Raw genomic sequence first — 20,343 nt, forward strand, 5'->3', positions numbered from 1 at the left:
TATGATATCCCTACTGGTATTTGCACAGAACTTTCACATGATGACTGGAACGAACTCAACAGGCCTTATACTCGTTGTGATATTGATTATGTGATAAAGAATATGGGGGCTCTCAAAGCCACAAGACTCAATGGCTTCCAAGCTCTCTTCTACCAAAAACACTGAGACCCAGTAGCACCGAACGTCCATAATATGGCGATGTATGTCCTTGAAGGGAAGGGCCTGCCACAGTCCCTCAATGATACGTTTATGGTTTTAATCCCAAAGAATCAAAGATTGAGAAACCCGAACTTTCATCTCAATTTCGACCCATAAGACTATGTAATGTTGCCTATAAAATTATTACCGAAGCCTTGGTAAATCGAATCAAACCTGTAATACCCTGATAATTCCATATATTTATAATTCCCTTTTTCCGACTAATATAAAAGAATTACCAAGATATTACCGCCACCATGATAATGGCTAAGGCTATTTACCAGAATTACGCAGCGAAAATAACTAACTTTCAAAACATAATAAATAGTTAATGGTCAATCAACAACCTGGAACCATTAAGGCCCCAAAACCAAAGCATTAAATAGTTTAAAACCCATTAACTAAAGTTTAAATAAATTAAGTAGTCATGACTAAAAATAAAAGTAGAGTTTATAAATACGGAAGATTAAATAGTCTCTCAACACAATTCCAATGATAACTTCTCCAGCAAGTTATCTCTACGAACCTGCTTATTGAAAACTACTCCCCAACAACGCAAGTGCAATGATGGATCATCATAGGGTCATTATGGCAAAGGCCATGACCGAAAGACATGAATCACGAAGTCAGCAAAAGCTGAGTACGAACAGGCTAGAATGAAATCCTAGTCTAACATGCTTCACTCAACAATATAATAATCCACATGCAAAATCCATTTAATAAACAATTAATCATAGAGACAGACTCGATACTTGACACGACTCTTAACTCACAGATTAATAAGAATTAGCTTCGAACGGGTAAAATACAATAATAACAACCACTGAGGGAAAGATAAGGGTGTTGGGAGCCAACCAAGCACCAAATAAATAAGGGTCGGACTTTCTACCGACAGTCGGGCTATACCGACGGAATTCCTGCGCATACAAGCGATAAAACCAAAAGAATGAAACAACGTTTTGTATCATTTAAGGAGTACGAGTTTTCCAACAAGATTCCCCCATTGTTCATACTCAAGGTATATACGTTCCAAGAGTTTTGAACCTCATCCGGGTTACACTTTACGTTAATTAGTATGTTATGTTCAAGGCGACTCAAGACTCAACACAAAACATAACATGCAAACAATTAAACAATGACACTTTATTTTAATCCTTTAGGACTTGTGATCAAACATAGGACTCAAGTGAAATCATTCCCATTGTTCCTTCTCAAACACTATTGAGATAACCCGACATTGCCAGTTAACAAGTGGGGTGTGCCCATAGCACGAATAATCCTTAGTTCAATTCACATAAACTTCCCAAACGTGTTCTACCGGTGGTAGAATAAACGATGCACTGAGGCAAATCCACTAGGCTCAAAGTATGTTAGACATCCTGTACAATAGCATAATCATAATAACTTGCATGTGAAAAACTCATACATGCATATAAACTTGAACAACATGCTTGACATAATTCAACGATTATAAAAGTCCATAACATGATTGTCCACATAGAATTCATAGATTCAATATTAATTCACAACATGCTTGTTCACACATCAAACATGAATTCTCAACACTTTATGTTCACATGATTCACAATCAATACACATGAATAGAATCCTTATGGAATAGGTGTATTTCGGAACCCAATTCGTTGTGGTCAAGGGTACTCCGTCATAAATACTATAAGGAAAGATGCGATATAGACATGTTCATCCCAACTTCAAACATGTCTAATGTCTGGCGCAGTATTACTGATAAATGCACAATGGGTGAAGAAAGGATCGGCAGTAGCAGTTGGGAATGGCACAAACACCTTGTTTTGGGACCATTGTTGGGTAACAAATGACTGCCTGCGTGATATATCAACTGGCCAAATCCCACAAGAAATAGAAGGCGCCGCGCCACCATAAGGGAAATGTGGGAAGTTGGTGTTGGTTGGAAATGGGACGTATTTTCTAACTTATTACTTGCCATTGCTCTCAAAAAAATTGCAGCCCATCAGTTGGTAGAAAATCCATATTGCGGTGACTTGAGAAATTGGAAAGGATCCACCAAAGGAGGATTTTCGATCAAGTATGCTCTAAAAATCATGCGAACTGATGAGCTAAGTCCTACGAATTCTACGAATACGTACCTTCTTATGGCTCACTCTCCGTGACAAGGTTCTATGCAATACCAATAGATTGAGTCCAGTGACACCTTTCAGATGACCCTCGATGCCAACACTGCAATCATGACCAAGAGGAGACACTCTTTCACTTGTTACGTGATTGTCATGCAGCTAGATGTATATGGGTGGCCCAACCATTCGACCTTCTTTCTATGTTGGGAACCTACAGAACTAGGTAGTTACCAACCTCAAGGCAGAAGGCAGTCATTACCCAATCAAATGGCCAACGTACTTCTCCTTAGATTTATGGTGGAATTGGCGTTGGATAAATAACTTGTGTTTTGGTCGTGCTAGGTGTAACACCCCCAAAATTTAGACCTTTTATACAATCAAAACCCTGTTTTTATTTCATTAAAACCATTGTCCAAACTTTGGGAGTGTCACTACTACATTTATTCTACATAAAAAATAAGGCAAATTTGCCAAATACAACCTAATAAAGTTCTCTATTTGCCAATTACAACCTCAAATTTTTAATTTTGTCAATTACAACCTTAAACTTGTACATCTATTTTAAATTACAACCCAAAATCATTTTTCGGCAAAAATCACCGAAAGATGATGTCATAACGTTATTAAAAAAAATTACGTACATAATATGTGTAAAAGAAATTATTTTTTCGATTATTTTATTCTTTTTTGTTTTAATTCATATTTATCGATTTAATTTTTTTATAGAAAATATGTAACTATTTTTTTTAATAACATTATGACATAGTGATTTTTGCCGGAAAATAATTTCGGGTTGTAATGTAAAATGGATGTATAAGTTTAAGGTTGTAATTGACAAAAATAGAAATTTGAGGTTGTAATTGGCAAATAGAGAACTTTATTAGGTTGTATTTGGCAAATTTTCCAAAAAATAAATGAAAGACAACCTAAAAAACTTAAAACCATTAAAGTCAAAATTAACTAAGTGGTCTAAAAGGTGGTCAATAAAATATTACAACCAATCCCCTTAAAATAAATAACAAAATCCAATTTAAACTGAAATAGAAATTTTCTCTTGACTAGATGATTTATTCTAAGCATCTCCTCACTCACATCCAAGTACCTTTACCAACCTTCAAAAATAAATAGAAAAGAGACAAGAGAGACGAACTCCCAAAAATCAGAAAAACTGAGTAATTCCAACTCAATCCCGTAAAATAAATAATTTAGTTGAAAACGTTTTGAGCGTTTGAAATAAGTATATAAACAAACAAGTACCAATTTAATAATCTCATTATTAAACTTATCACATAAAGATCAATATTAATTGAGGGAAAGAGAACGCTAAGGGTCACGCGTAATCCTTGAAAACGGCCAAGGTAAGATGAGTACAGAATGTCCCTAGTGTGCACACCCCTCACTAATTGACTACGGGTCTCCGCGACCGCGCACCAGTAGAATTAGGAGGAATACTAAGCAAAAAGTTTAATATGGAATAATAGAAACCTACTAGAAGCCTACCGGGTCTCCACTAAAATGCACCGGTAAAACAACATCTAGAAGAACAACTTGTTCCTTACCCTTACGGGGTTTTCCCTCTGAAATTACACTTTACGTAATTAGTATTTTAATAAGGTCCATTCACACAAACAACCAACTCAAGGATCTAAACAACAATACAATTAACTAGCCATTTGAAACAAAAATCCACCTTACTGATATGCCCACAACACTAAAGATTAAAATTCTTTTATAAAACCAAGTTAGTGCTTTTTGATCACGAGATCAATTAAAATAAAACAAGCAAGTCATTAACAAGAAATCAATGGCTTACCCTTAAGAGCTGCTGCTACATCCAACCTAACAAAATCAAGAAGGTTTTATTTATTTATTTATTTATTTATTATTATTAAATAATTAATTTATTTATTAAAACAAGGCATAATGTAGATAAGAATTCATATCCTAGTAATTTGAGCACTATCGACATGAAAATAAGAGGGGAAGGTCAAACTCAGCTCAATTTAAACTATCCAGCGAGGTAATTGCAACAGGAGGAAACAAAAGATGCACCGCTATAATTTTATTGTATAGTACAAGCGGGAGATGATTTGGTAATTCGTGCCCAAATCAAGGTTGAAGGAGATAACTTACCAGGAGATGGAGGAAATTAAGAGATGTCTTTGATAACGGCAAAGGGAAAGGCGTCTTTGAAAAAAAACAAGTCACGTAAGGAAAAGGTGAGTGGGATATGGGTATTTATAGCAAAGTTAGGACTAGAGTTTAATTAGAAGAGTTAAGGTTTAATTAGGAGAGTTAATTCAGAAAACTTATTAAATAAATCTAAAATTTTATTTTAAAATCATTAAAACCTTTATTTTATGTTAATTGTAAAATAATTTTAAATTACCAAAACAATTTATTATAAATACCCGAAAATTTGGGGTATTACATGCTAGTGATATCCCAATTGATACAGGGGCGTTCCTTCAAGCACATCTTGAAGAAACATGGCAAACCTTAATGATGAACGGTACCACAAGTAGCAGCATGCATAACACATTTTGAAGAGAAGATCTTATACGATGGCTGGCAGCACCAGGGTTAGGTCACCCGAAACATTGATGGCTCTTCAAAAGGCCCACTTGGTCTTGCAGGAGGGGGTTACGTTGAATCCTCAGAGACAATGTTGCCATTTTTGTTCGGGCTTTTTCAGCTAATTTTGGAGCTTGTACAACGTACCGTGCAGAGCTAGCGGCAACCTCTATTGGTCTAGAAATGGCTAGGAGCTTGGGTGTCTGAAAGCTAGAACTACAGATGGACAATCAGACATATATCCAAGTCCTCCAAAATGTTGAATACCAAGGTGGAGAATGCTTCCACATTCTGAATTTATATCGTATGTTGATTGATACTTCAGGTTGGGAGATTTGTGTGTTACATTGTTATCGTGAAGGAGTAACTGGATAAATTAGCTAATAAAAATGTTGAACAAGTGGAAAGGATTGAATATTTTGATGCCCCACCGCATGCAATTACTGAGGTTGTTTTTTCGGATATCAGATATGTGTGGCAACACACATATCAGCTAAAAGACAAATAGCTAAAAGACAAAAAAGGAAGTACCATTTATGTTAAAAAAGTACCATTCTGTAAAAAAAAGTACCATTCAGTTAAAAAAAGTATCATTTTTGTTTAAAAAAGTACCATTTAATTTCTTTTTTATCATTTTTCTTATTTTGTCTCTTACTATGATATGCATTTGCCCACACATATCTGATATCCGAAAATACTTCCTCTGCAATTACTAGCCTTCTCCGCGAGGACATCATAGGAGTGGCTATGCCACGTTTTAGTGCTTCCTTTATATTGTACGGACTCTCCCCTCTTTTGCATAAAAATATGAATACTATACATTCTTTTTTTTAAAGGGTAAGAAGAAAGGGGATTATTTTTGCAAGGGGTGAGAAATATGAATATTACTAAATTAGATCCCGTGCACGCACGGGTGAAATTTTGATCTTTTTTTTTCACAAAATATTTAACTGAATATCTTCCCAACTACTGCATAGTTATAACATTTTTAACATACTCGTTTAAATTTATTCATCTAATATGCATATTTAAAATGTTAATATGATAAGTTGACCAAAATATTGAGTGATATATTTGCCATTATTAATATAACAATTTGACTAAAATATTACCAATTTAGAATAATTATTATTACGTCGTATCTATTATTGTCATAATTTATAAACTAAATTTTGTTTCCATACTTAATACTTCCTCCGTTCTTATTTATATGACACAATTGAGTTATAGACACTATTCATACAAGCTCATTAGACTTTCTTTTGTGATTTGTACTTAAGAAAAAATAGTCGTGTGGGATCTTGTTAGATTCGTCTATATCAATATTTTTTAAATATCAACTTTTTATAATTTTTTCTTATTTATAATTGAAGATGTGTTTGAAATCGTGCATTGGCAAACGTGCCTAAATAATTGTGTCATTTCACAAAAAACAGAGAAAGTAGTTTATAAAAAATGGTAGAGAATAAAAATAAAATAAAACAGATACACCTTTTTGGGAAAGTGGTTTTTGGCGGGAAAAAATCGCACCAGGAATTGACACATGTTCATTTCGGGTGTCTCTTTTTAGTATATAGTAATAGTAATGGTAATAGTAATAGTAATAGATAGATTCATAGATACAGTGATGCAAGTAAATACTATACACCGAGAAGTAATTGACCAACATAGAATTGGCCAACATAGAGTTGGCTCAAGTGGGAAGTAACTTGGTGCCACTTAAGAGAGGTCTCGGGTTCGAGCCTCACCGTATGCAGAAACTCTTGTTGGGAGACTCAACCACCATAAGCAAGGTGTGTGACACGGGTCGAATTCGGATGTAGTCGGAGCTAAGCTCCGGTGAACCGGGTGTGCTATGCGTAAAAAGACAAGTACGGAGTAATTGAAGAAGGGTATTTGGAGTTTTGAAATCACTTGTAAGCGCCAAATAGAAACCCAAGTTATCTCGAATTTCTAGCAATGGCGTCTTTGAAGCTGGTAATCGAAAAGGGCCCTCGAAATGGTGAAACCCTAGAATTCAGCCCCAGATCCAAGATTCGAATCGGCCGAGTTGTGAAAGGCAACAATTTACCAATCAAAGATACAGGAATTTCATCCAAACACCTTGAAATCAAATTCAATTCAGCTTCTGGAAAATGGTTAATTTCTGACCTTGATTCTTCAAACGGTACTGTTGTCAACTCCTCTAAGCTTAAACCCCTCTCCCCAGTTGAAATTTTACATGGAGATGTTATTATTATTGGCGAATTAACCAAAATTAGGGTTGAAATTGGGGAACAAGTTAATGTATGTATGAACCCTAGACGACAAGCTGCTTCTAAAAGGGGTACTGATGGTTCGAATTTGGGTGAGAATGTTGCAAGTAGGGAAGAAACCGACAACTGCAGAAACCCGAGGAAACGAGCTGCTGCTAGTAGTAGAATCGATTTGGGGGAGGACGAGGAGGCTCCTGATATGGTGAGCAAGGTGGAGGTGCGGGAAAAAGATTGTTTGAATTTGGAGAAAGAGGGGTTTTCTGCGGTTAGAGATTTGAAGGAAGAACATATGGAAAAGAGGGCTGAAGGTAATCAAAGAGGACGCGGGAGAGGGCGGCCAAAAAAAGCGAGTTATTCAGAAGACGGAAATGTTGTCGTTGGGAAATCAGGGGTTAGACAGAATGTTGAAAATGATATGTTGAAGCCAGGGTTTGGTGAGGGTTTTTCTGTGGTTAGAGATGCAAAGGTAGAGAATATGGAAAAGAGGGTTGAAGGTAATCGAAGAGGACGTGGGAGAGGGCAACCAAAAAAAGCGAGTAATTTAGATGACGGAAATGTTAGCATCGGGAAAGTAGGTGTCAGACAGAATGTGGAAAATGATAAGTTGAAGCCAGGGTTTGGTGTGAGTACTAGGAGGACTAGAAGCTCGAAGAGAGGAGATGATGAACTCTTAAGTTTAGGGGAAGCAACACCAGCAAAGAGGACTCGGAGAAAGAAGAATGCTAAGGATGTCCAGGAGAGTTCTGTGACGGAGACGGTATTGGAGAGCGTAAATGTGGCTGAAGATACGAAGACAGTGGGAAGTCATGGAAAGAAGGAAAAGGTGGTTGCTGAGTGTTCAGAAAATGTTCGAGATTCTATTCCAGAAGAAGAGATGAACCATGCTGTTTTGGAAAAGGAAGTTCCTGAAATGGTGGTTGATTTGAAGGAGCAGCCTTGTGAAGAACCAGTGGGTGATGCTTCTGAGAAAAATGTACTTGATGATACAAAGAATGAGCAGTCTGTGGAAGTGGAGACTCCTGATTTGGAAGGAGGTCCTCAGTGTGTGACAGAGCACAATTGTAATGAGTGTGTTGTAAGCCCTTTGCTAGTTGAAGAAAGGTTTTGTGATGTATTAGGGAACGATGAGGTGTTAACCGATGGGAGAACGGAAGCATCAGAAATTGAAGAAGGTAATTTAGTGTCAGAAGCAAATTGTTATGGTAAAAGCAAAGATTCTGATAGTACTATCGTGCCTGACCTTGCAAAGATGACTCTAGGGGATTGGTTAGAATTTTTGGTAGACTATTTGCCTAAGCAGATTTATGCCAAAAGAGATGAGATCATCGAGGATATGCGAAAAGAAAATGCACGGTATGATGATTTCATGTTGCAGCAGCAGAAAGAGAAAAGCAAACTCCCTTCTGCCGCAGAAAAGACAGGGAATTGAAGCGAATATGGTAAATTCTAAGGGAATTGAGGTTTCAGGCCTAACAAGTTTCAAGGGGTATGAAGAAATTTGCAACCAGTTAATGTGAGCTCCTGCCTCCTGGACTTATGTTTGTGGTTTACAATATTTTGACTGTAGAAGATATGATAATATACTTAAAGGAGTATATGTGTCAATAATAGGAATTTCGTGGAATTTAAGGCCTGATTACCAGTGGACGTTTCCTCTATCACCGGTATGAGATATATGTGTTATCTGTTTGACTGTCCCAAGCACGTCTTAGTGCTTAACTGCTCATAGTCCTTGAGCTTTGCTGCTGTGAAATAGTACATACTAGAAATTTCACTTCATGGGGGTTCACCTTGTGTGCATAATTATATTCTTCAATATGGTATTCTCTTGAGGAATGTTGTAGAATTACATAGGAATTATGTGCATTTAGGAAACAATGACAATCAAGCTTCTATGTGGAACTCATAATTTTTATACAGCTTCTATGTGGATTCAAGTCATACTTCTTGTTTATCAGCATGCTTAAATTTGTTTCTCACTTTCTACATTGTGGCTGTGGGGTACTTTTGAACTTCTATGCCTGAGGCCGGCCCTGGTTGACTTATATGACCAAGAAATCTAGTCGAGTTACCAGTCAATGACTCAACGTACAATTTCTGGAAAGTTTTATGTCTGCATATGCTGAAATTGTCGTATTGGATGCTGGATTATATCCTAACATTGCTAAGGAAAGAAAATCCATATGGATTTGACCGGTTGTTTCCTGAATGTCATTGTAGCCTTCATTGAAGAATTTTCGAGTTTCTTATCCTTGTGTTGATGATACCTGAGGTGGATACTTCTAATTTATTATGCTATTTAAAATCTAGCAATCACTTTATCTTGTGTTCATTGATATTGCCTGTTATTGTAAGAGATGTCATTTCCTTTTGACTTACTCTATAACTTTAAACTCATATTAAGGCTTTTACTTTGATCTTCCATTATTTTTCTTGATGCCATGCATTTGGGGAATGGTAGTTAACTAGTTACTGATTCTTCTGATACGTTCTTTACTTTTCTTAAAATAAGAAGAATTAGCAAGAAAATGTGAAGGGTGGAGGAAAAAAGAAACAAAAAAAGAAAAGAAAAAAAGAAACAGAGAATGAGAAGAAAGAGCTGTGATAGCAATGTATTTTTGTCTGTTACTTTTCTTCGAAATTACGTGACCTGAATGCCATGAGATTGTGAACTGCTTATGATAGAATGCAATGGTGGAAGGTAAAAGCTGAAAGCTTATCAAAGTAGCAGCTGTTCAGATTTCAGGTGAGTGTTCTTTATCTCCATCTGCAGCATCCGCTTGCTTATAGATATTGTTGTAACGCCTGTTCCTTGGCTTGCCGTTTGATGAGAGAATTTTTGTATGTATGAGCAGTAGGTGACTTTGTGATGCCCCTGTCGCCATTTTAGGCTCCCGTTAATCTAGTGTGTAGGTAGTGCTTGGTTTAATGTTTTTCTTGCATTATCTCAACTATTTCCTCTGGCTCTGTTAACATGGAAACTGGACGAACAGCACATGCAGAGGTTTGATAATTTTGAACTGTTGGAGGCGAAATACGTAGGTATTAATGGTTGCAGGAGACGAATCTAACCTTCAACCTTTACTAGTATCCTGATCTCTCCCTTTGTTCAGTTTTCGTACATTTTTCCTGCTTAGATCAGCGATTGTATCTGTTTGGTCTGATCATATAATGGCTAGCTGGATAGTGCTTAGTCTCTAATCTGGTTTTCTTGTCCTTTTTTTTTATTCTACCTAGATGTTTTTTTTTTTTTTTACTACTATCTGGGTTACATTTGTGTCTTTGTGTGAGGAAAGCTTCATTTTCCTGAAGTAGATTTGGGTTGCTGATGAGAGAAGGAAGCAAACTTTATTCACATGATTGCTAAGAATGTGACAAGCACAAGTTTTATACTGTTGAGGCTTAGACTGGAGGCCTGGAGGGTGGTGGTAACTTATGCTTGTCTGTAGAAATTTATTTCTCAAGAATATTCTGTCTTCTTGTTAGTCAGGTTTAAGGTTGGGAATAACCATCACATTATATTTTGGGAGGATGTTTGGAGAGGGTTACAACCGGGTTTTTTTTTTGTGCATTTCCCTCAATCATATAATTTGTCCACTTTACACGAAGCTCCTGTTTCTGCACTCCATGGTGGGAATGTTTGAGATCTATTTGCGGAGACATCCCTATGATGAGCTCACCTTTATTTTCAAGGTTTTGTCTCTTTAATCATCAGAGGTAGAGGGTTCTAGAAAGTGATTGGGGCATATAACAGGCACCTTTTGTTGCAAGTCCTTTTTGGTATGATTTTTTTTTTGCCACCAAGGTTTCCCCTTTCTGGTTCATAGATTTTTTTGGAAGGATAAAGTTTCTCTTAATGTGAGATGTTCTGGGGACCTCAGCACTGGGGTAGAAGTAAAGTCTACACTAATGAATATGCTCCAAAGGAGACGACCGGGAATAGCTATTTCACGGATATGTGCATGTTTTATTTTGCCAAGAGTGAGTTATGAGTGAATCGTAATATTTGGAGGAGGCCTATTGCTGTGCTTGGGGAGTACTGGCTTTTCAGTTATACGGTTCCGGGCCTTCTATTATTCCGTTTTTGGTGGGCTTGGAGGGGTAAAGACCTGCTACTAGAGGATGTAAAGATGCTGTGGCAAAATGCTTTTATGGCATTTTGTGGTGAACGTTGTTCCGGAGGCGGGGGGGAGGGGTTCATGGAATGAATACATAATGGTTTTATCTGTTTTGTTGACAATTTGTCCTCCATTCTTGTACTTCTGCTCATTTATATATAAAAAAAATTAGTAAAAAAACAATGCAAAATATTTTTAATGGGCTTTTTGTTTTGTTAATGTTGTATAGAGTGTTTTCTTTATATGCTATTACCTTTAATTATGTGTCTGAAGTAATTTTGTTGTCAGTGTGTGAAATGCAGTGCTTATACTAATTAGCAGAACCTGTGGTGTCGTCATCTCTGCACTGGGCTGGATTTTGCAAATTTTTAGTTCTCTTATGACGGTTACATCTCAAATTCTCATTATCTAATCATGATGATATGGCAAATAGAAGTCAAAATGTTTCTCATGTGTGTATTATGCCATTGTTTTATCTTCTTTTGGTAGTTGTTATGGAGTTCGATGAGATATGTCATATGTGTGTTATCTGTTTGACTGGCCCCGCCACTGCTTAATGCTTAGCTGCTTAACTACTTATAGTTCTTACACTTCACTGCTGTGAGATAATACACTAGAAATTTCACTTCATGGGGAGTTCATCTTGTATGCATAATTATATTCTTCATTATGGTATTCTCTCGAGGAATCATGTACAAGTACATAGGAATTATGTGCATTTAGGAGCCAATGACAATCTAGCTTCTGTGTGGAACTCATAAATTTTAAACAGTATTCTCTCAAAATAAAATATATTTAAGTTGAAAGGAGTTAGAAATTCAACTTCTATATGGATGTATTCTTCAGTGATTTATGTACACACTTGTAAATATCAAATGTTTCTTCTAAATAGTGCTTAAAGGCCCAGGTTTGTTTGTTGGATACCTGCAGCTAAGTTCTTTGCTTGTAGAAGTGTTGTTTGTTCTAGGGTAAAATTTATATGCGTGTGAATTGGCTTGCAGCGCTCCCTTGTTTGTATCAGCTATTTCTATTTTGTTCACGCATCATGCAAAATTTCCTATGTGTATAAGTTCTCCTTACCATTGTAAGTCACCTTAATGAATGTTATGATAAACAACTTTGTGTGAAGTGGTAGTTTATGGGGTTTTTTTTTTGTTTTTATTTTTATCTCATCTCGATTCAACTATTTTGCATATGTAAGCCAGAGGTGAAAACTTGTGATTGGAGTGTAGTCCTCCTGTAGAGGACGCTCCCCTGTTTATTTATTGATGTTAGTGCTGAGATCTTGTGCAATTCGATGCTTTCACAGTAAGCACCATACTGCAATTTTTGTTTAGATTTCTAGCGTCTGCTGTGGCTTTTTGTTCTCACTTTTGCTCTTTGATTAGATTTGGCTGACTAGAATTTAATTACTGTTGTTACTGCAATTTTTTTTTATGGCAAGAGCACAGTTCTTGTGCTTCTGATTTCGATATTAGCATCGTGTGAAAGTATTTCCTTCTCTTCCTGATCAAGGTTAGGATTTTTTATTTTTTGTTATCTAAAGAAAAATAGTCTTCTGGTATTGCGACCTTGCAAAACTAATAAATATTTCTTAATATTTGTAGGTCCTGGCACATGCTTGATGCTTACTGTAGCTTACTTTTTGTTTTGATTTAATAATGCAGCAGGCCACCATCACCTCCCTCTAGCTCTCATGAACAGCTCAAGCTGGAATTCTAGTGGTGATATCATGTGACTCAATCTGTTTGTCAACATCAAGGTTAGCTATTGGGCAATTTTGGTTTCCCCTAATTAGTGCCCACCTAGGTTTTATTGTCACTGACAAGGAATCTTCTCTATATTATTGCAGGACACCACACAAGCTGGATATGAGCCTGGGCTCCACAGATGCATCAAGTCTGTTTAACTTGGATTCTATAGGAAATTGAAAATATTGTCCAAGATGTCAATCTTGACTCGGTGCTGCATGGCTGTGAGTTTTATTTTCATGGAAATGCTAGTTTTTACTGGATTGCTCTTTGGTTTAAGTACAATTGAATGATGATAACAGTAATTCAGTTTGGTAAACAGGATTTCTAAGTGTATATTCCATTTAGGTCAAGCCATATAGGATATTTTGACTAGGAATTAGAACTGTCTCGCTTCTAGGAGTCTGTAAAATGGTGCTATCTTCTCAATTTTTGTTTAGGGCGAGGGGTTACCCCCTCCCCCCCCTCTTTTCCCCCCTCAGCAATGCGTCACATGTCTAGGTAAATTGTGTATCTGTGGGGTTGCTTCTAGTGCTCTCCCCCAAGCGCCTCTAGTAAGTTTCCCCGTAAGAGATCCCATGGAGTTAAGCTTCGAACCCTCGTCGTTGCCAAAGAGTTAACACACCATTTGTTTCTCCGTCGAAGAGTCGGTAGGAGATGCTTCCAAAATTCTCATCGTAGATACTCCAATAGTTTCTAATGATCTTCCCTGTTCCCTATTTTTCTCTCAACTCTTTTCCAGCTGTATAATTAAAATCATTAAGTGCTAATTTTTAGCAAGTTTAGTTAGTGATGAGTAGTGTAAACGATCTTCGATTAGTTTGACTGGACTTGTTGTTTTGTTTATACTTCACTGTTTCCCCAGTTGATCTGGAAAAGACTCCTGATTTTAGCTGTTGGTGTTGAATGCATTTTAGTTGTTTTTCAAAATTTGTCCTTGGTTACATAGTAGGCCCCTCACTGTGTGTTTTAGGGGCAGGGTTATGGGCTCTACCACTATGGAAGTTGGGGCATGTGAGTGAGCCTTTTAGGTTTAATACATCAGTTATGAAAGTACTATTGCATGTGGAAGGGGCCAAAATTTGGATTTGGAGTGGATAGATATCATTGGCAAAAGTGAAGCTCTGCCTAAATGGCTGTCCAATAGAAATATAGAACACACACTGTTTTAGCACATATTTAAGTCTTAAATCCTTGAACTAATTAGCTGGTTGAAATATTCTAATTAGGCCTCACCCCGAACCTGAAGAATAGAAGGATTCTTGTGTATATCTTTTGCGGGTGTGAAGAGAGAATCATTTGACCTCTATCTGCTTGTTTGTGCCCAGTAGCCCCACACCTCATGTTACTAGGCGAGAAATGTACAAGGTTTTGATCTATGTATGAAAATACTATAACATAAACAAAAACATTAATAGATGCGCACCTAAGAAGAGGTCATCATCAGTTGGGAGAAAGGAGAAAGGAACAGGTGAGGGGACAAGATCAACTTGTTGAATGTTGAGGTGTGCTAAAGAGATCATTCGGCGTCCCCATGATCGGAAAAGGAATTTAAGAACCTTTGTTTGAACTCTGGCATATTTGTCAATGTCGGATTATCGATGTCAATGCTCTACATTTGGATATTTCTTGTGACAACGAAAGATTGAAAGATCGAAAGGTCTAATTTGAGCCTAAGCTCTGTAATAAATTGATAAAGAAGCACTTGTTAGTTGTTATGTTGTCGGAGTGGTTCCATTTCTATTTTCTGTGGTTGAAGGCTTTAATGTGCTAGATTATTCTTTTTTCATAATTCAGTTTTAAGTGTTTAATAACAACAATGTGATTAAATCTTCTTATGTGGGGTTGAGATAGATAATGCAATAAAATTCTTAACAGATGGAATGTATGATTTGTAGGGTGTTGACTGCTGAGAGCCTTTGCTGTACGAAGAACAAAGGTGGGCTTGTGATCCGAGTTGCGATGGCAAGCAAATCTATGGTCGATGTTAATGTCAAGTTTGGAATGAGTTTATGCGTGTTCAATCTCAAAGTGTTGTTAAATTGTATAATTCATAACATGTATTTCACGTTGTGTAGTGTACTCTGCATCAGTCAAATGTCTGCTGATAGTCTGATACGGAGTATAACATACTCCCTCCGGCCTTTTAATGGTGTGTATTAAATTGTACTCGTGCTCATACGAAGTACAAGTATTATATGTCCGGTACAGAAGGTTGGGTTAATCAGGTTTAGACTAGGAAAGTTTGAAATAAAAGGGAGCAGAAAAGTATGAAAGGATTGAGAATGGAGTATGGACCATGGTCAGGTCAGGTCAGGTCAGATGGTCTCAACTCTTAAGATGGTGATGGTGATGTTGATGTTGATATGATTTGGAGTTTAGTTATCCCCAAAACAAAGGATCAACATCTTTAACCACACATTCGTGAGTCGTGACCCACAGTCTCACATGGGCTCATCCCTCAATTTTGCTGCTTTCAAGCTTTGGGTTATCCTCATTTTTATCTCTAAAACCTTGAATAAGACTGTTATTGGTCAATCTACAGGTCTTCATTCTTCACATCCATGTTAATCTTTGATATAATTTATTGGTCTGGGATTTGTAGGAGTCCAAAATAAACATATTCAATTTATTTTTGAAACTAAAATTTATGCACAATATTTAATGCACACATCTAACTATCTTTGACCTAGTTAGTAGAAGATTTGAGGTGATTAGTGATTACCCTTGTATTTTCAGACCTTGTGTTACAGTCTTACAGAGTTTGATATGCCCAAGGACAAAAGGGTTACATTACTCATTACTGGGATATGCCCAAAGACAAAAGGGTTACATTATATGGTTAAACTCGTACAAACGTATATTTATATTGAAGTAGACTATTTGAGGGATCAGCCTAAGTCCACTTGTACATAATAATAAGAAAAAATGTATTAGAACTACATTTTAAATATTTTATACAGTATTTGTGTAATATTGGACCTAGAGTACTCGACTACTCGCCAATATTCAATAAACATTTTATAGAGTATTTATGTATTTCGCCAATATTCATTTAAACATTTTATTGAGTATTTGTGTATTTCGCCAATATTCATTTAAACATTTTATAGAGTATTTGTGTATTTGTGTAATATTAGAGAGTAGAGTACTCGCCAATATTAGAGAGTACAAGAGAAAAATATTACAAGCATTAAGCATAGAAACTCGAAAATATAAAAATATTAATAATAATTTTTTTAAAAAAAACTCGAGAATATACTCGTTTCATTACCAATCAATTGTGATGTACGAATACCAATTGAGATTGGCATGAGTGGTTAAGGGCCTCTTGCTCCTTAACCAAGGTCTCGGATTCGAGCCTTGGAAATGAAAAAAATCTCAACTGGGAGGGATGCTGCCCTTCGAGATACCCATGCAAACTCCCACAGGATATTACTTCGCCGAAGGCGGTGAAAAAAAAAATTGTGACATACGAGACCACGTAGTAGAAGAGGAGAGGAATTATCAGCTAATGCCTTTCAAATGATAATTTGCATCATTGCATGGTTATGTGAATCAATGCATACGGCGATAGAGTTACGTGTTTTATACTCACAAACACATCCGAATCTTTCAACTTCATTCTAAATAATAATACAAATCATATTATTTTATTCCTTAACAAGTAATGATCTCAACTAATTTGTCTTGTTTTAATTGTTTATTCTATTTATGACATATTTTCGGTTGAACGGTTTTACGTTATTCATTTTGTTTACACGCCTTTTATATAAATCTAGTTTGTGTAATCGTATTACGAAACAATCTAATAATATATGTTTTACATCGGGTTAAGTCTGTATAATTTAAGATTAAAGAGAGTCATAAGAATAAGCAAATATGTAAATGTGATTCGATTTCGGGTTTGGAAAAATTACTTTAAATAATCCAACCTTTCGACGATTTTCCGTTAATAATCCAACTTTTAGATTATTATTTAATAATCCAAACTTTGCACCCCATTAACTTTCAATGAACCCGAATGACCGAAAACCTGACAAAAAGGTCAACTTTTTTTTTAAAAAAATAAAATAAATTATTTTCCTCCTCCTTTTCTCTCCTCCCTCCCAGCCTTCTCTGATCTGTCCTCCTACCCCCTCTAAGCCCCGAAAAAAACAAAAAAAAACCACCACCAGTCCACCACCATCACATTCATCTACCCTGGCACCTAATTCACCCAAAACCACAACGGAGACGGTAATTAGAAGGGCATAAAGGTCGACGTTTTTCTATTTCGGGTCGATGGTAAACCAAGGTTTTGAGCGGCCGACTAATTCAGAGTACTCACTCAACTCAATTAAAACAGATGAAGACAATAACAGGTTGGCCGACTAATTCAACTGGGAAGATGAATAGTGAAGTCCAAAATTTGGGTTGGGAATGATCCCGTTGGTATTCGTTTTGGGGGTTTTTGTTTCCTCTCAAAATCCCCAGCACCTTCTTCAACAAAACTCATTCAATTTGCAGGCTATTCAATTCAACTTCTAATTTAACTTCCTAAACTCGTCTTCTGCATCAACGAACAACTTTAATGTTATTCAAATTGGTCAATCAGATTCTGACCCATCTGACCTAACATCATCATTTATAGAGTTAGCGCTAGAAATCAAAATATTGTCAGAGATATTCCATCCCTCATTTTTTCGTTTTTTTTTTGGCAATGAACTTATGATTTTAGGATTTAATTTGCAGGAAAAATTGCGTGCATTTTTTCTCTTTGTTGTTTTAGGGAATTGTATGTGACTTTCTGAATTAATTGAAGAAATTAGGGAAGAATGAGAAGATAATTTCTTGTAAACGTGTTTAGTTTGATCATGATTGGTCAGTTGTTGTGACCATGGGTGTGGAGAAAAGTGGACAAAATTATTCAATTACATGGGACGAAGCAGCAAATTAGGAAGATGATAATGACCTCCATTTTTTCCAGCTAGGTAGAGAAAGAGGAAAAATGGTGTTTATACTAGTGGTTAAATTTAAAGGGAAAAACACAAATATTATACTACCTCCGTTCCTTAATGTTCTTTATGGTTACTATTTGCACGGACTCCAATGCAATATTTAACGAGTTATATATTCATTTCCGTTTGTGAAAAAATTATAAAAATTTGATATTTTGAAAATACACAATGATACCAATCTAACAAGATCTTACATGATAACATTTTAATATATATAATAGTGAGAATCCACGGTCAAAGTTTTCTTACTTTGGACACATATTCCAAAGCGTAAAGAACATTAAGGAACGGAGGTAGTACTAGTGGTTAAATTTAAAGGAAAAAACACAAATATTATAATTAATGGACTATTAGCACACTGCCACGTAGTTTGGTAACCTGCTATATCAAGTTGGTAACCTGCTGGGTGCAATAAAAATGAGTGGGGTGCAAAGGTTGGATTATTAAATAATAATCTAAAAGTTGGATTAATAACGGAAAATCGTCGAAAGGTTGGATTATTTAAAGTAATTTTTCCTTCGGATTTTGGGTAACATTCTTTAAGGTATCACCAACAAGGTTGTTGGCATCCACATCCTTGTTATGTATACTTCAAGTTACCAGCAAGGATCCAAAACAATGAAGAATTCAAGCTTTTTGTGGTTATGTAAAAGCTAGTACTAGTGCTGCTTAATGTAGTGGTTTATGTTTTAGCTTTCCTTGTATTCCGTAAACTTTTAAGGTTAAATGAGCCGATGTAGAAAAAAAACGAAATTTTAAAAAATTACCTCACACACCTATAAATTAAAAAAAATAAAAATTGATTCACTTAATTGCTTGATTTCAGTCAAACCACCTACACATTCTTAGAATCTTAGCAACACAAAGATTTATATTCACTGGGGCTGGCTAGGGATGGAAATATCCAGTGGATGATCCATGAACCCGATCACCTGCTATAATTAAACGGATGAAAACCGGAATTAAATGGATGAAAAGCGGGTGATGTATGCGGGTCGGATGCGGGTGATGTTTTTTTATCCATCACCCGATTACCACCCAATCCGTCACCCGTTTATTTAAAATATATTATTTATATTTATATCTAAACATAAAATGTGTTGATAAATCCATTACTTGTTAAAGTTAATGCTTGTTTTTTTTTTAGTTATAAGTTATGCGTAATAAGAAATAATTATATGTTTCAGAGATGAATTTCGCTATATAATTTTTGTTCTTTTGGTTAATTATTATGCATATTATTAGGTGGTGATTTTTTTAATGATTTACCATTTTCACCCGAATATCACCCGATCAACCTGGTTCACCCGCGGGTGATGGATGGACGGAATGCGGGTGATGAGTAAAGCGGGTGACGGATGGACCGGGTGGAGCGGATGGTTCTGGGTGATGGATGCGGGTGATGCTCCACCCGATCCAAATCCCACCCATTTTCACCCCTAGGGCTGGCAATGATTTGGATTAGGTCAAAATTAAGTCGACCCATTTGTAAATGATCGGGTTGAGATTTTTCAAAATCAATCGGACCTGTTTACTTAAATAGGTTGAGATTCTCAACTCAACCCAACCAACTCAATTATAAACGGGTTGACCTAAAGATTGACCCGTTTAAGGGTTTTTTTTTCCTTTAAGGGTAAAATGACTTGACTTTAACACTGTGTTTGGGAACCAAGTTAAACTTGGAAATGTGAGGAAAAGTAAAACTATGAAAATCAGTAGAAAAGTAAATCGGAATAAATATGTAGAAATCTCTAAATTTTAATTTGTTTGGCTAATTATCACAGAAAAGTGGGGAAATTAGAATATCGCATATTTTTTCAGTTCTTTAGTTTTGTTTTTTCACACATTTCCACAGTTTTCCCATCATTTTTGAGGGGAAAAGCGTGAAAAATAAAACAGGCAAAATATAACTAGTTGATTTCTAGAGATTTCCACACATTTCATTTTTCTCACTTTTCCATATAAATTTCCAAACAAGCTAAAATTAAGAAATTCTCCTATTTCTACAATTTTACATACTTTTACCCATTAAATTATAGTTCCCAAACACACCGTAAAATTAAAGTGTAATTCCGAGACAAATATCATAGCAAAAACTGATACTTCAATATGTAAACCTCAAAAAATTATTCAGAAAAAAGAAATAAAATCTTTTAAATAATATTATATAGATTTATACTGCGGAGTACATCATTCTAGGGGTGTGCAAAAATTGGTTCAGACCAAAAAATTGGACCGGAGCGGACCAGACCGACCCAGACCGGACCGAACCGGACCGAAGGCAATCGGTCCGGCTCCGGGTCGAGAAATATCAATTTTCGGTCTTCGGTTCA

The 20,343-nt window shown here is 36.1% G+C and overlaps 1 protein-coding gene across 2 annotated transcripts; it reads left to right on the top strand.

Moving 5' to 3' along the window:
• Nucleotides 1-6,689: 6,689 nt before the first annotated feature.
• On the top strand, nucleotides 6,690-15,187 carry LOC110776540 (FHA domain-containing protein At4g14490-like). Of its 2 annotated transcripts, XM_056828131.1 has the most exons (4): nucleotides 6,690-8,654; nucleotides 12,927-13,021; nucleotides 13,112-13,234; nucleotides 14,909-15,187. In XM_056828131.1, exon 1 carries the CDS (start codon nucleotides 6,846-6,848, stop codon nucleotides 8,568-8,570), a length of 1,725 nt encoding a protein of 574 aa, XP_056684109.1. In that variant the 5' UTR covers nucleotides 6,690-6,845; the 3' UTR covers nucleotides 8,571-8,654; nucleotides 12,927-13,021; nucleotides 13,112-13,234; nucleotides 14,909-15,187. The 2 variants fall into 2 exon arrangements, with proteins under 2 accessions (XP_056684109.1, XP_021836793.1); XM_021981101.2 differs by lacking the exons at nucleotides 12,927-13,021; nucleotides 13,112-13,234; nucleotides 14,909-15,187 and adding an exon at nucleotides 8,753-9,095.
• The last annotated feature ends 5,156 nt before the right edge of the window (nucleotides 15,188-20,343 follow it).

The sequence above is a fragment of the Spinacia oleracea genome, chromosome 5, assembly GCF_020520425.1.
Source record: "Spinacia oleracea cultivar Varoflay chromosome 5, BTI_SOV_V1, whole genome shotgun sequence".
In the NCBI taxonomy this organism is placed as follows: Eukaryota; Viridiplantae; Streptophyta; class Magnoliopsida; order Caryophyllales; family Amaranthaceae; genus Spinacia; species Spinacia oleracea.

Coding starts and splice junctions, on each gene's coding strand:
- LOC110776540 (XM_056828131.1), top strand. CDS start 6,846: ATGGCGTCTTTGAAGCTGGTAATCGAAAAGGGCCCTCGAAATGGTGAA.